At 37.3% G+C, this 14,922-nt stretch overlaps 3 protein-coding genes across 7 annotated transcripts; 1 reads left to right on the top strand and 2 right to left on the bottom strand.

Moving 5' to 3' along the window:
* Nucleotides 1-1,558: 1,558 nt before the first annotated feature.
* LOC662106 (solute carrier family 22 member 21) lies at nt 1,559-5,425 on the bottom strand. 2 transcript variants are annotated; one of them, XM_008202887.3, is made up of 9 exons: nt 5,201-5,425; nt 4,097-4,196; nt 3,738-3,918; nt 3,475-3,685; nt 3,321-3,427; nt 3,118-3,272; nt 2,457-3,071; nt 2,232-2,410; nt 1,559-2,183 (listed from the first exon to the last, which is right to left on the bottom strand). In XM_008202887.3, the coding sequence occupies exons 3-9, from the start codon at nt 3,887-3,889 to the stop codon at nt 2,058-2,060; spliced, it is 1,545 nt and encodes a 514-aa protein (XP_008201109.2). In that variant the 5' UTR covers nt 3,890-3,918; nt 4,097-4,196; nt 5,201-5,425; the 3' UTR covers nt 1,559-2,057. The 2 variants fall into 2 exon arrangements, with proteins under 2 accessions (XP_008201109.2, XP_008201110.2); XM_008202888.3 differs by lacking the exon at nt 5,201-5,425 and adding an exon at nt 4,928-5,074.
* A 5,375-nt stretch (nt 5,426-10,800) lies between these two features.
* LOC103315060 (uncharacterized) lies at nt 10,801-12,415 on the bottom strand. Its single transcript, XM_015985444.2, has 3 exons — nt 11,905-12,415; nt 11,409-11,748; nt 10,801-11,224 (listed from the first exon to the last, which is right to left on the bottom strand). Exons 1-3 carry the CDS (start codon nt 12,413-12,415, stop codon nt 10,816-10,818), a joined length of 1,260 nt encoding a protein of 419 aa, XP_015840930.2. The 3' UTR covers nt 10,801-10,815.
* A 233-nt stretch (nt 12,416-12,648) lies between these two features.
* LOC662247 (uncharacterized) lies at nt 12,649-14,119 on the top strand. 4 transcript variants are annotated; one of them, XM_968358.4, is made up of 4 exons: nt 12,649-12,784; nt 12,998-13,203; nt 13,707-13,820; nt 13,891-14,119. In XM_968358.4, the coding sequence occupies exons 1-4, from the start codon at nt 12,659-12,661 to the stop codon at nt 14,039-14,041; spliced, it is 597 nt and encodes a 198-aa protein (XP_973451.2). In that variant the 5' UTR covers nt 12,649-12,658; the 3' UTR covers nt 14,042-14,119. The 4 variants fall into 4 exon arrangements, with proteins under 4 accessions (XP_973451.2, XP_064212431.1, XP_015840934.1 ...); XM_064356361.1 differs by having other exon boundaries at nt 13,864-14,119; XM_015985448.2 differs by having other exon boundaries at nt 13,878-13,989.
* The last annotated feature ends 803 nt before the right edge of the window (nt 14,120-14,922 follow it).

The raw sequence follows: 14,922 nt of genomic DNA, 5'->3' as shown, positions 1-14,922 counted from the left end.
GGAGGCGATGCATCTGATAAGAAAAACATAGTCCGCCGCAGGGGGCGCCAGACGTCTGCCCTTGCGACAAAGCATTCCATTTTAGCACCTCGCTAGGACGGCCCATCTCAAATACCTGTTAACACGACTTTTGACCATCGCCCCACAACAATACTTGTTCGACTCAACGACGCGTTGAATTTAAATTATCTCTTATACATTGTGCGCTCACTATTGTTCCCGTATAATTTCACCATAAATTTTACTGCTACTCAACAAAGTTTTATTTTCGGTACACGTTCCTAAGATAAAATACTCGGACATAAATTTGAATTTTTACAGCTCTAATATGTTTTGATTACCCGCTTTTATTAAAAGATTTTACATGCTAACTCACGCACCGATTTTTTACCACACGACACATAAAAAGCGCTTTAATGACGATTTTGACGTCGGGAGCTTTCCACCTTCCCTCAGAACGTGATGGACTAGCATTTAACTGCATTTTAACCCACTATAAATTGTCTTGTAGATTCAATCTTTCAATAGTGGTTCAGAGCGAGCTTCTGGGCCTTTTTAGCTTCGAGCGTGTGTGATTTCGGATTACTCCGCCAATCTGGCTTGTGTTAAGTGTTATGTACTTATCCCAATGACAAATGGATTGAATCAACAATTAAGCGTTAAATTTGCATTAACAAGCATTTAATTACTAATCCCTTTTGTTAATTATGCAACTTCTGTTACACCCGATTTTATATCAATTAGCAAGCTGGAGGAGATTTTACGTGAAATAAACAACGCCACTGCAGGAGTGTACAGATTTTTATCCAAGTCGTAACAAATCAATTATTATGCAAATTACATGTAATTAGATGCAATTTTTTTCGAGTTGTACTCAAGTAAATAAGATTTATTGCAACAATTTGCATGCGCGTTTATCATATTTATTATTAGAAACAAAATCAATAGGAATTTGTAATTTTGCGAAAGCTCGAGCTTTAGGAAATTTTGTGACCGCTGGCGACACCTCGTACAGACGGGGCGAGACTTGAGCCGACGCGGAAATACGCAATGCGTGTTCTTCACACTATTTTTCGATATTTTAGTAAACATATTGCTCAATTTTCCTTTCAATTTTATTAGCATTAAACTGGGTTGGGTTGTGTTTTTCCCGTTTATTACAATAACGACTAAAATTTTAATTTAATTAGAAGTCAGGAGTGAAAAAGTTGTTTTTTGTGAAATTCGGCAAATTAAGACAATTTGTTCTTTTATTTATTGTCGTCAGCACTTAGCACAAAATTGCTATTTACAATAGCTGCCGGAAACTAGAAAAAATCAACGTAAATTTGTGGCAAGACACCGCTAAATACCCTCTAAAAAAACACACTTAAATGTAATTACAAGAACGGGAAAAATTATACATAAGTCATCATTACATCAAAAATTTCCTCAAGGTCGATTTTTACACTTACCTGGTCACGTGTTCGCGTTTTATAACACTTGTTATATCATTGCATTAATTTTTTATTTAATTGAAATTTATGTGCTGGGAATGAGGGAAAACAAACTCGTAAAGTAGTGTTTGAAACCAATTTTTTATCAAGTCATACGTACATAATATAAATGTATTAAAAGACAATTTTAATAACAAATCAATTTTACACTCCGAGGTGCAGTCCGAGGTCGTTTTGACCTTTTATAGTAAACAAATAAGGAACAGTTAATCCAACAATGAGATGCACTAACTGTATGAAAGTACAAACTTCCTCCTTGAATAAATTTGCAAGAATTATCAACAAACTGTTAAATCAAACAAAATTTTTGGCGATGATTCTAGACGTTTTAGAAATAAATAAATCATCAGTTTTTTCGTTGTGAAAAAAGCGGAAACAATTAAAAAACAACAAGACACATTAAAATGCCGAAAACTGGAATCGCCGCGATATCTTCAAGGGTATTGAATGATGACCGTGAAAAATCCATTGCCGTTTCTAACACTCGCAAAAATGAGTCTAATTACGTACAAACTTGCACACTTTTGAACTATTTACATAATCAGCTACAATGTGCTAAAATCAGGATTTGTCTATTTCGTCTGGGTTTTTCGTGTCTTTCGTCTCCGGAAACAGGAAGGCGAGCAGTCCGGCCGTGAAGGCGAGAGCCGAGAAGACCATCAGCGGCAGGGGCTTGTAAACTTTGGCCTGAAACAATTTTTTTATTTGTCGATTAACTAAAATGACCGGATTTACCAATAAGGGCACTTGTGGCGCCAGCATCGAGCCGACGCATCCAAACATGGAGCACACGGCAAAGGCGGAATGTCTGGAGCTAGTGGGGAATAGTTCAGCCGTGTAAATGTAAATAGTCATGTAAGACACGGTAACAAAGAGTTTTCCGGAGAGGAAGACTACGAGTGCGAGTGGACTTCCTGCAACGGACGTTTTAATTGGCGCTTTAGCCTTGTTTACGTTTACCTGCTCTGATAAAATCGACACTGAGACACGCCACTCCTGTGAGGATGAGGCTCAGAGCGAGGGTTTTCTTTCGCCCGATTCGATCCAAAGCCCCGTAGGCTAATATATAAGCAGGAATTTCAACCACCGAGACGCACATATAATTTACATAAATGTCCTGAGATAAAGCCACTGATTGAATGGTTAAGCCGTAGTAAGGGAAATTGCAGCAGATCCAAGTGAACGAACAATGGATGATTCGAATGAGGAGGCTTTTCTTTTTCAGAATTGCCATCAAAGGAATCGCTTCGTCACCGTCACTCTTGCTGTCCTCAAGATACGGAATTGTTTTAATCGTTTCTTCGGTCAGTTCTTTGCCGTTGATTTTCGCGATTGATTTTAGGACGCCTTCAGCCTTTTCGATTTTGTTGCGCGCGATCAGCCATCGGACGGACTCGGGGACAAACCACAAAAGAATTGTGACCAAAATCCCAGGACCGTACATTATCTGAGTCATAAATTGCCAAGTTGGGGACACCCAAGCAGCGGCCCCTAACAAAATATGGCCCACGGTGAAGGCCAAACATATGATACTGTTGCCCAAATTACGGCGTTTTGAATCGACTAATTCTAAAGCTGCAAAACAATTATTATTTTTGGGCGAGATTCACGCAAAATTCACCTAAAATAAAGGCCCCGCTGTATATTCCTGAGCCCACGACTGTATTTAAAAACTCCAAACCGACATACATGTAGTAATTTACGGAAAACGACCGCACAAGACCCACAATCGTGCTTAAAAGTACGCTAACGATGACCATAGACTTTCGACCAAATCTGAAATAATTTATTGAGGGACATGTTTTGGCGAGGGAGGTGTTTTACCGGTCGGAGAAGAACCCAGCAAGTGGCAAACACACAAGTTTTCCTACTACATTGATTGTTCCTATAATTGTCAACTTCCAAAGATTTTCATCGCATTTTATATTAAACTGGAATTAATTATTGGAAGTGGAGTTTTTTGGGTTTGGGGACTTACATCGTGGACAATTGTCGTTTCTAGTCTTTCGTAAACAAAGTCATCATGACATGTTAAAGTCTCGTTTTTTACAAAACTAGTACAAGTGTCATTCTCTTCAGGTTGATAGTAGGAACATTTGCTCGGAACGTTTTGTTCGAAAGGAACGGCGTTTTTCAACCAATCTGGGTTAAAATCGCCGTTTTCTCTATCACAAGAATCAATTTTACACCTAAATAGTGCTTCAATAATTTCCAGGGGAAATACTTAAGAAAGCTACTTGCCTGTACTTGATGTCCCTCGCGATGAAAATGTAATTCATGGCCGGAAAAACTGAGAAAATAATCGCGGTGCACAAAACGGCATAGTACAAAGTTTGAAATTTTCCCCATCCTCCTATAGATATGAGTATATCGTCGAGATCGAACTTCTTCATGGCGCGAAAGATGCTTCTACTAGCGATAACTAAAACAGACTAAATCACTAAAAATGCATACGAGAAAATTATTTGCTCATTTAAAAACGATAAAAAAATTAAACCGGTTGTTTATTGCTTCTGGCTCACGTTGTATGACGCGAAGGTACGTTGAGCAAAATTATTTCTCTTTGAATAAACAACAAATTGCGCAAAAAATGGCGTTACCTGACTGTGTTGCCGCTCTAAGAAGTGCTCAAAAACTGAGATTACTGGACGCCGGCATTAGTTTCAATCTTATTTGACCTCAATGGAAGGACGTACCGATCTGCAAATACAATGACTCGGATGAAATCCAATTTGCTAATTTTTTAGAAAAAAATTTGAAATGTATTTAATGAAACGTCAAGTGAGTAGTAACCTAAATAATTTCCCCGACACGTGCATATACTCGTCGCAATTACTAATAAATATTTGTTGTCAGTAATAAATATACTTTTGAAAAGTTATTGTTTATTGTTTTTATTTCAAAACCGTAATGGCAAAAACGCAAACAAAAGCAATTAGAAAATTTTTAATTGCTCGGTAATTGCCCCTATTTCCCGTAAGTCATTAAATTTTAAACCAATTACGTGGCTCGCGAAAAATTCATAAGTTAGGCATCTAAAGAATTTCCTTTGTAGTTCCAAAATTTCGGGACCTGACTATTTGTTTTTCACCAATCGATATTTTTTCAATGACGCTTAAACTATTTATGCAAGGTCAATGTTGTAGCATGAGTCATATCAGTCGCAAGAAGAATTGATTAAATAATCCGGTTTTTATTTCTTTATCAACCAACAACAAATTGCATAAGTCAGACCAATCAGGATTCTAGAAATATGTGTAATTCTTATTTTTCCATTCACACCTTAATGGGCGGTAAATTTCTTGCATTTATATTATAGTAAGTACTATGATAAGAATATCAATTATCATAATTAAGAGTATGTACCTGGAACTTCGAATCACAAGATGTATTACAAAATCATTTTTTATGCAAGGACGTTGAGAAATTACCTATTATTTGAAGATGAGTTTCTAAGACTCAGTTGCTCAAAGCACTAAAATTCAATTAACATTTTTTCTTACGAAGAAAACGCCAACACAAACCGTCTTCACACTTTAAACACCTCTACCGCATTATTTGAAAAACTGTATTTACTGACTCTTTTATTATGGTGGAGATTATTGGCCGTCAGGGTCGCTACAGTATTTTAACACCGTCACAGTGACGTTAATCCCAATTTTTGCGAAAATTTAACAATGAATAAATTTCAGTAAAACACTCACCTCTTCGTAATCTCACTAAACACTGGGTTTTCACTTGTCAACAAGTTATGGTGCCAGTGTGCCACTTGTTGAAACTTCAAAACTGCACTTCACTTTCAATTCATGTATCGTGATACGCATTATTTGTATTTGAATCAAATTTGAATGTCCGGTTTTCAGCACGCAATGTTTGGCAAATTGTCAAAGTGGCTAACTTTAGACTCAAAACAGCACAAAGCTTATTGTGCAAAAATATCAAAACCTTGGTCATATGTTACAATGAAGAGTTAAGTAGTTTTACAATTAGCAATTTCTTTATTTAAATGCATTTACATGCATTATGCATCATTCATCGAGGTAATACAATCTGCCGTTTAATTACTTGAGATGTTTTTATTTGAACGCACTTAAGGCTAAGTAAGGCAATTTCACATGCACTTAAACCAGAAAAGTATCGCATTTTATTGTCGCCGCAACCACAAAAGGTGAGTTTTATTTTCGTTTTCTAAATTATAGACTTGCTGAATCTTTGTCTAATTACTGCGGTCGTTAATTGGCGCATTAAAAATAGGTTACATCAATCACATAGCATTTAAATCAACACAATTGACATTTCCGCAAATTAAAACCGTGTACACTTTGTTTCAATTCCATAAAAGTTGCGCAATTTAAATTATCAGATTTGAAATCAGTTGCATTTTACCTTGACTAACAATGGCTTGGATAATACATCAGTGAATGAACTGCGATTTTCTAGAACATCAGAATTAATATTGTCTAAAGCGAATTTAGAAAAAAAATAATAATGGGAGAAATATTGGGCTCAGCATTATGCAGATGAAGAAATATTTATGAAAATTTAATCAAATTTATTTTCTACTATACCTGATATGTAAATCGAGTAAAGCCCCTGGTTCACGTGAGACTGCGTCACTCACTTGCCTCAACAAGAATGTTGTTTTCGTATTTTCAACAAAAAATAAAAATATTATGAAACAATTCTAAGAAGCGACTAAAATTCAAATTTCTAAACAGCAAAAAAAATAAATCCCAGGCTGAAAGGTCGCAGCTAATGCATTTGCATTTGATAAACATTCGGAAGTAACATTGGCTTGTTTTAACCAAATTTGGAAACCTTGGACAACTATAAATTTATTTTGCTCTCTGGAGAGTTCCGCGAAATAAAAAAAGTGGATGTTGAACTCCTGCCGGCATGCCCCTGAACCCTGGTCAAGTACAAGAACACTTTTTCAAATAATCGAGTTAAAGTACAGAAAGCTGTAAAATAATACAGGGTAGGTCATTTCCGGGTTCATCCAAACCATTTGGCACAGAATTATTAATGAAATTTATTTGTTATGTTTTGGCACAATATACCGTGTTATTTTGAAATCATGAATTTCTTTCAAGTGTTCTCTATTGATTTGGTATCACAAACTGTGCTAAAACTCAAAGCTTGGGTTTAGTTGAGCTACTGTTCTTGAGGTGGCGTTTAAATACACATTACTTGCCTTGGATTTAAAATTTGTTGGGTATTATTTATATATGCAAAAATATAGAAATGAGAGTTAACGCAAAATTACATTTGGACGGAAAAAAATACCTTGGGTGCATAACAAGGAAACAATTAATTAATTAACTTCGTAAGTTGAAACGTTGAGAGCAAAATAGCTTTCCTTTCAGTTTGTTTAACAAAGTCTGCAGTTTCTAGCAAACTTAGAAACGGGTTGTTTTGAATTTACTCGGAAAGAAATATCTCCCGGCACGCAACTAATCAAATTTTCGTAATAAACGCAAATTTTGTCGACCATTAAATTTAGTTTAATAAAACTCTTGGAAAAATCGTTTTGTTGTTTCCTCTCTGGTTCTTTCTCTTTGATACGGGTTGCCAAAGCATAAATCTTTTACAGCTAAAGTCATAACGTGGCTTTACTGCTAAACCAAAGACAGCACCAAAGTTCCGGTTCATTATAATCGCAAGACAACAAAGAAAATTTTTAATAATAGTCGGACGTCATTCGATTTGCGCGAATTCAAACATGGCAGACGCGAGTCTCGAGGGACTCTCGAAATGATTTGGCGATCAATCAAACCTGGCTCTATTAACAGGCATTTTATCAAAATGGATGTGATTAATATTTGCGTTAATTTCGCTAAAACACACGTGAAACTGGGTCGGAAGAATTTCCGTGCGTATACACAGTTGCTATGGCAAGTTTATTCAATATAAACTAAACCTCGTTGACGTGTGTCAGTGAAAATTTCCCCCAGTATGGAATTCTGCAAGAGTCCATATTAAGCGAAGACATCCCTTGGCTTTAAAGCTTTTCCAAGATGGATTGCGGGAATTCGGGAGGCGGCCACATGACCGTCCTCAAAACCTCGGACTTTTACCGTACTTGCGAACTACCGAAAAGATTTGAATATCCGTCTTGGTTTTATGGATATGGGATTCAGCGGAGACCGCCGGAACATCCGTTTTATAGGACCACTTCGAGCGATTACGGGAGGTAAATAAATAACAAAAAAAGGACCAATTTCGCATTCATTTTTAATTTACAGATACCCGCCGACCATACACACAGTACCCACGTCTTTTTTTCCCAATAATCAACAATTCAGTAAAGCGCTTGCCAAGACGGGCATGTACAGGAATTACTCGCTCAATACGGGCCTGGACCACACGCCATATTAAATACCTTTCGACAGTCAACGTCCAAATTTTAATTGGAATTTAAGTGCAATCAAAACGACTGACCGGTGTATTTTTAAGTTTGTAATACGCAAATTAAGCTTCGATTAAAACTGCCAATTGGTTTTGTTGTGGGCAAAGTAATTTGAGCTTTTATATTAAAGTTTAATCATGTTGTTGTTAAATTGTGCGCGGAAATTTATTCATTCACACAATTGACACGTTATTTAAATTTTTTATAGAATATTCGCAGGTTTGTACCTACTTTCGGATCGAATTAAAATTTTATACAATGGTTTACGATGTGTTTTATTTAATAATCCCTTAACGTGGACTTCAGTACACTAACAATAATAATAAAGATTTTTTAATCACAAAATATTTTACTTTGTTTTCATTTATTTATTTATTTAAAAAATAACTCATGAGGTAACTCATACATTTTACATTTTTCATAATGATAAGCACTGAGACACAGAAAAAAATCTTTTTTCTACTTTGGTTTCACAAATTGTTCGTTCCTTTTAGTAAATTTTTAGGAGTTGTATTGACAGTGCTGGGCTGGGTGTCATCAGTCATCACTGTAATTTAGTCTGTAATCTCTCAACAACGTATAGTCTTTTATTGATAAAGCCCCAATAATTAACAAAATTCAGAGGAAATAGTTTGAACAGATTTTGATAAGTTAAACTAGACATAAACAAACAATAAAAATAGAAAGTAAAAAAAATAATACATTATACTCGTTTTAGACTTAATTGTGGCACTCCTTCGTCGTGCGCTAAATATACTATTTTTTTCGAAGTGGTAGTACCTCTTTTAATATTATATTTCTCAATTTTACCGTATTTTCAGAACTAAGAATTCTTAGATTGCTCCAGATTTTTTTTCAAATAATTTTTAAACGTCGGTTGCTTATAAAAAACTAAATAAAAATTTTGAGTTTATCGACATCAGTCACTGGTTATTATTGGTTATAATCTTGTTATAATTCTTTCAAAATGTTAGATAGTCTTGCGATTAGTCTTGTCGGCTTTTCAGGAAATTTTTTCTTCCTTAGGTACCATATAATGTGTATCAAAAATATGTAGATATGGAATAGACTAAGATTTATATGGCCATTTTTTTATCTTTAACATTCTCCAAATAATTGATAGTTGGGTTAAATCGCCGTTCACCTTTGAGTTAAAGTCTCCGTTACTTTTGTTATTTGTGCGAATTTGATATGACTTAGGTACTTGCTTTGCATTTATAACTGATTACTTTTAATTAATTGGCCTCATAAGTTTGGAAAGCTCGTCTTAACATACCGGCAAGCGCTCTCGTTAATCCGAAATCTCGTACACGTTCATTGTTGTCGACATGACTTGAACTTGACAGGAAATTGTAAGCCGATCTTGTGTGTGCATACTTATGCAAATGATGTTTTGGTCTCGGCAAAACCGTGCGTATTTGTTATGAAATTAATAGAAATGCAGTATCTTTAAAGAATCGTTCTAATCGATTCGTCTGAACGGTTCGCCGTCTGGCATATTCGACCATGTCTGTGGTAGCAGTGGTGTGTAAAGTAGTTCATTAAGGTGGATGGAACGACGGGTTAAATTTATCGCCAGGTGATTTATCAGAGGGAATTGCAGATGAGACACTTTAGTGGCAGTTACCGTTACCTGAATCGCCGTGGTTTTAGGGACAGCCTCTCTAATTCTTTATCTGCTGGCTCAATTCCAGTCGCTTCAATCTGGCGGCGAGAGAGACCATCTAGGGTCAGTCGGCCATCCCGAAAGGGCATGCCTTTGCTGCATAACCTACGGTAATATTGCCGTCAAGATTTACGGCTTATCGATCTCTAATTACTCCTGGACGTCCCACACAGACTGATTTATCGTCTTATATATTTTCGGTAATTCCGCAGATTTATGTGTATCGATTAAAAATTTAGGCTAGAAAGACCCCATCAATAACCAGGGATTCATCGCAAACAATTGATGGGTACGAGTTCAAAAGCAAATAATTTAGCAACATTTTCATTTCCCTAATTCCGTATTCTCCCGAATGTGAAAAGTTAAGCAAGATTTGTGACTGGAACAACCTTTCGCTTGACTCGATAAAAGAGTTTTTCTAGTATCTGAAAATGAATCGGCATTACGGCTCTTCTGTAAACACAACACGATTCAATTTCAGTCTAAATAAAAATTATGGCCCCCCAAATAAACTCGTTTAGAAGTTTTTCAGGTTCGCTCTGTGACACGTATTTAAATATTTTTCCGTGTCAACTGAAACAAATTTATTTAATTGGCATGTTTAGAAAACAGGAAATTTTCAGGGGTTGCATCTTTTATTTTAAATTTAAAATTTGTTCCATTTTTATTTCAGCCAGGTTTACACTCTATTTATTCAAATCTTTGTTCATAACAAGCATTGCTGTAAAGGTTGTTTTTTGGAGTTTTATTAGTCGGCTTTTTCACCAAAAAATAAAATCATTGATGAAATTTGAAAAAATAAATGTAATTGTTGATGTATATCGTGAAATGTACCTACATCAAAGTTTCAAATATTTTTACACAAAGCTGTTCGTATTTATTTATTTCCCACTAAATAAATATGGAATTAATCGGAACTGGTTATAGTCTTTGAACAAAAGCGATTCTGTTTAATGTTGCTGTGTTCAAATGAATCATTGCAAACTGAATTATTTAGTGCTTTTCTGCAATTAAAATCGTTAATTAAAATGTTGATGATGTCCTGCTCTTTCTGCTACAGTTACTTCCGGTATTAGTAATTATTACTCGACGGCGGAGTGTCTCTTGCACTTGCTGCAAACATAATAACATTCATGTATAGTAGGTGCACATGTTCGCTATGAAAATAACAATTAGGAAATACTGTTAAACCGTCGAACAGAATGTGGAACAAGTTTGATGCTTGTTTTATGCCGATTATACAATCAGTGAACTAGTAGTTTATTAAAATAATTGCAAATACAAGACAAGATAATCAAATAAGTTTGAACCGAAACTGGCCGTGTTGCCGATTTTGCACGAAAAAGACGTAAGAATTTCATCCAGAGCGTTTCTGGTGTTTCTTCCTCCTCTTCTTCTTCTTTGCGCAGCATTAAATGAGTTAGTGCTTTACTTGGCTCGCAAGTTTTGCTCTTTTTATTAAAAATGTGACCCCACTTACAAACACATTTGAAGGACCCCGGCAAGTTAAAGCAAGTTTCCTTTTCAGGGTTACAAGTATGTGCTCCTGTGGCACACTCGTCGATATCTACACATATGCCATAGAAAGAGCTCCACTCGAGCCCTTTCTCGCGACATTTGCAACTCACGTTCCATCTGTTTAAAATCAGGTCACTGCAAAATATCGACCGATGAAAAAAATTACGGAAAAATGTTGCCGGTCGGTGAATTAGATCAGTGTAAATTTTTCCGGCGTGAAATACAACTCGCTGACGCTTTTCCCTAATTTCCACGACCCTCATCTGATTCAAAAGCGAGATAATTTTGAATCACGCCCGCATATTGTGAGTTTAAATACCTGAAGTCGGTATTCTGGGGACGATCCACGACACATTCGCGCTGACCCGGGGGATTAGCTTCAAAGCAGGGGTTTTCTGGCGTGTCCCAGCAGTTTTCCGGTCGAGTCAGGTGCTTGATGGGACAGCAGGGATCCGGACAGAAACTGTAGAAAGCGCACGAGTACGGAATTGCATCATTGGCGCGATCGTCCCCGTTATTCGGGCCGAAGTCAGGGTCCAGACAATCGGCGAAATTATCGCATTTGTCCGAAAGGTGGCTCAATGCCGGCTCCGACTTCATTGTGTACCAGCACATGTAATAACTTGCAGTGACACGCCACTGAAAGCGTTCCAGAGGACCTGACGAGAGCTTTATTGAATTAAGCGGCTAACACCGGAACTGCTTTAGCTGGATCAGGGCAGACACGCTCAAAATCGCGGGCTACCGACAGCTTTGCCGAAAAGCCAAGCAAAATTATCTAAAAATGGTGTGGAAAGCACCGTGACTGTCTCTACCTTCGAACGGATTGGCTTGCACGTCATCCGCTTGCTGCATTTTCCTGCACTCTTTATCGACAATTTCAATTTGTTGCGTGTTGTTCTCTCCCCAGTGTTGCTCCTGGATGACAACAGTCGTATCGTCACTCCTCCGCATCCCGGCTTTCCTCGCCCTTTTCCTCAAATAGTCGACGCATTCGATCAGAGACTGCTCGCAGCACTTGTGCACCTCCCAATGCAACGATCGCAAAGGGGGTCGGGGGAATCCCCGGTAATACTCTCTGCGAGCTAGTTTCGCGTCGGGTTCGTATCTCCTGTCATATTCATTGAATTTGTGCGCTCGTAAGTAATAAGCGATATCTTTGAGAGCGTCAACCAGCCATATGTTTGCGGTTGTATTGCTGGAGTTTGTTACTGGAGGCGGCGAAGAGTGGGCTTTTTCCGTTGAGTGACTTGTTGATGAGGAACGATCGATTAGGAGGGTGAGAAGCAGCGCGAAAAAAACGCAACGGGACACTTTCTCTGACATTTATACTTTTGACAGCGCGATTCGGGGGATTTCACAAAGCCTATAGGTTTAATTTGATTTGTGGATAAGTCTGTTTGCAAATTTATTAATTTTGATATTGCGCACTTTTTACAAACCGACCGACTAACAATAAGAGCCAATATTTGCCTTTGCGAAGAGGATACAGTTAGTGACCTCCACCCGTGGTCACATTAACATTTCATTACTGCAGCAATCATGTCTAAGAGCTGAAATTTAACATTAATGTCGCGACAAAGTTATTTGGCAAAAATTGTAGTTTTCTTAGTTCTAATGCAGTTATGCTCTTTGGAAAAAACTCTCAGTCGCCGCAAACGCTTCTTGTATTTTCCCAATGGAGGCACGTTTAAGGTAAGTCCATAAATAATTTTAATGCCATTATTGACATGTTACACAAATATGGACCAAAACTGATGTTTGTGCAAATATTTCAAATGCGAATTTATAATAAATCAGCCACTGAATTGCCAATATCTCTAATTTTCGGAGTAATTTCTATGACAAGTGAATAATTCCTGAGCGGTTGCAATAATTTCGCATAATTGAAAATCAATTTATTTCTAGTTGGTGTTGGGTTTCGCGACTCCGGTTAAATTAGGTTTAAAACAGTCCATGGCCTGGGGATGGAATTTTCAATTTCAATATGCCGAACCTCAAACACCTAATAACACGAGAATTTATCCACCCATAGTCGGCAGGTCGCGAATAAAACGCGATGGCAGGAACGACAGAGCTTTGTTCTACTCCGCTATTGAGGATATTTTAAACAGGTAAGTCCAAGACTTAGGAGCTAGTCAAGTCGCATTACCAAGTTTCAGTTTGTTTTGAGACGACTTAGAGTTAAATTGCGCACTTCAATTGATTTGTTATTAAAGTTAAATTGGGAATTTAGCTAGGATTTGGTTTAATTCGCCAGTTTTTAATTAAACTTTATGATTTTATGGCAAATATTTGCGGACTAGTTAGACCAATTCGCACCTAAAACGTTTGAGCAAATACCGCAGCATGAGTTTGATTTTTTTCGAATAAATTTGTTCGGTTTGTGACCCGTGTGTTTACGTTTTTTGATCAGGATTGTGATAATTAGTACCGGTTTATGCTATCAAGTATTTAGGACCCCGCATCCATTAAATTTAATACCAAGTAAAATAATTTAGGGTCAACCATTAAACTGTTGATAGTCCCTTAAAACCAGCTTATCTGAGTTAATTTTGCGGTGAGAATTAGAGTCGTGCACACAACTAACGTAAAGCCAACACGTTGATTTTTTCAGGAACGGGTTCAGCGGACGTGCTTGTCTTTTGCGCAGCATTTGCGAGAATGCCCTATACAGCCTGCACCATGAAGCAAATGGGCTGTATGGCCATCTCCTGCACATAGCCTTAACGTAAGATCTAAGTGTTATCGACAGGCTGCAAGTAAACTTCAAGTTTGTTACAAATAGGTTTCAATTACAGACCAGACTACGGTGATGGGAAAGCAATTTCTGATCTAGATCCGGTCTATTTGGAGGCAAAGAAAGCGGGAGAGTTTGGAGTCGACTGTTCGAGTTTGTATCCCGATTGTAGCGGCAGCGGATTGCTGGACACGATTTCGCTCCTCGAGTGATTTCCCAAATTTCATAAAATGTAATTTGCTTTGTGTCTAAGAAACCCAACATGTCAAAGAATAAATTTCATGTTGCCCCACAAAGTTTTATATTATTTGAATTTAAAGCTTCCTTCATCGTAAACTTTATGAATAACCCACGGCGATATCAGGCAACAATATTTGTCTTGAATTTATTTAGATTGCGAGTTTGCTTCCGCAGACATCAAATCACCATCTTAACGCCCACATGTGATCGGATTGGATAATTTGCGAGAAACCCGGATTTAAATTTGTTCTTCCGTGTGCACAAAGGTATCAATACGGTCCGGAATGCGAAAATGGGATCGTGTAAGGCCGCTTAAGACATGTGGGAAATGTCCGATTACGACTAAGGGCGGCTATTCAAACCTTTACCACTCTTGTCACTCTCGAAATTGCAAAGCGAACCGAAATCTTTACGTTTTATCCAATAACAGGGCGTAATAGCCCGCAGCGAAATTTTAATGATGGAATTGGTCGTCAATAAGGCTTACGAGGGAAAAATTTACGACAAAGTTACTTAATTGGCTATTTTGCCATCAACTTGGGGGAAAATTAAAAAATAAACCAACACGATCTAGCCTCAAGACCACATTTTTGAGTTTATTTTAATTAGTAGTGCATTGGTTGATCCAAAAAACCGTTGAAAGAAAAGCACGCAAAAATAATGAGGGGGCGAGCTGATTTGAAAAAGCAATTATTTGTGGCAAAGTTTGGTGATTGCGTTAAGATTATCCCTACTGTATCCAAGTGAACAATGGGGTCGGTTTGGGCAAAAAGCGGGCAAAAAGTCGAGTGAAATTGTTTTCGTCATTAGAAAATTTTGGTTGTTCCATGTATAAATTATCGTGAGTGCTTTT

The sequence above is a fragment of the Tribolium castaneum genome, chromosome 4, assembly GCF_031307605.1.
Source record: "Tribolium castaneum strain GA2 chromosome 4, icTriCast1.1, whole genome shotgun sequence".
Taxonomy (NCBI): Eukaryota; Metazoa; Arthropoda; class Insecta; order Coleoptera; family Tenebrionidae; genus Tribolium; species Tribolium castaneum.
Note: the sequence above shows the minus strand (reverse complement) of the source record. Positions and strands in the feature narration are given on the sequence as shown.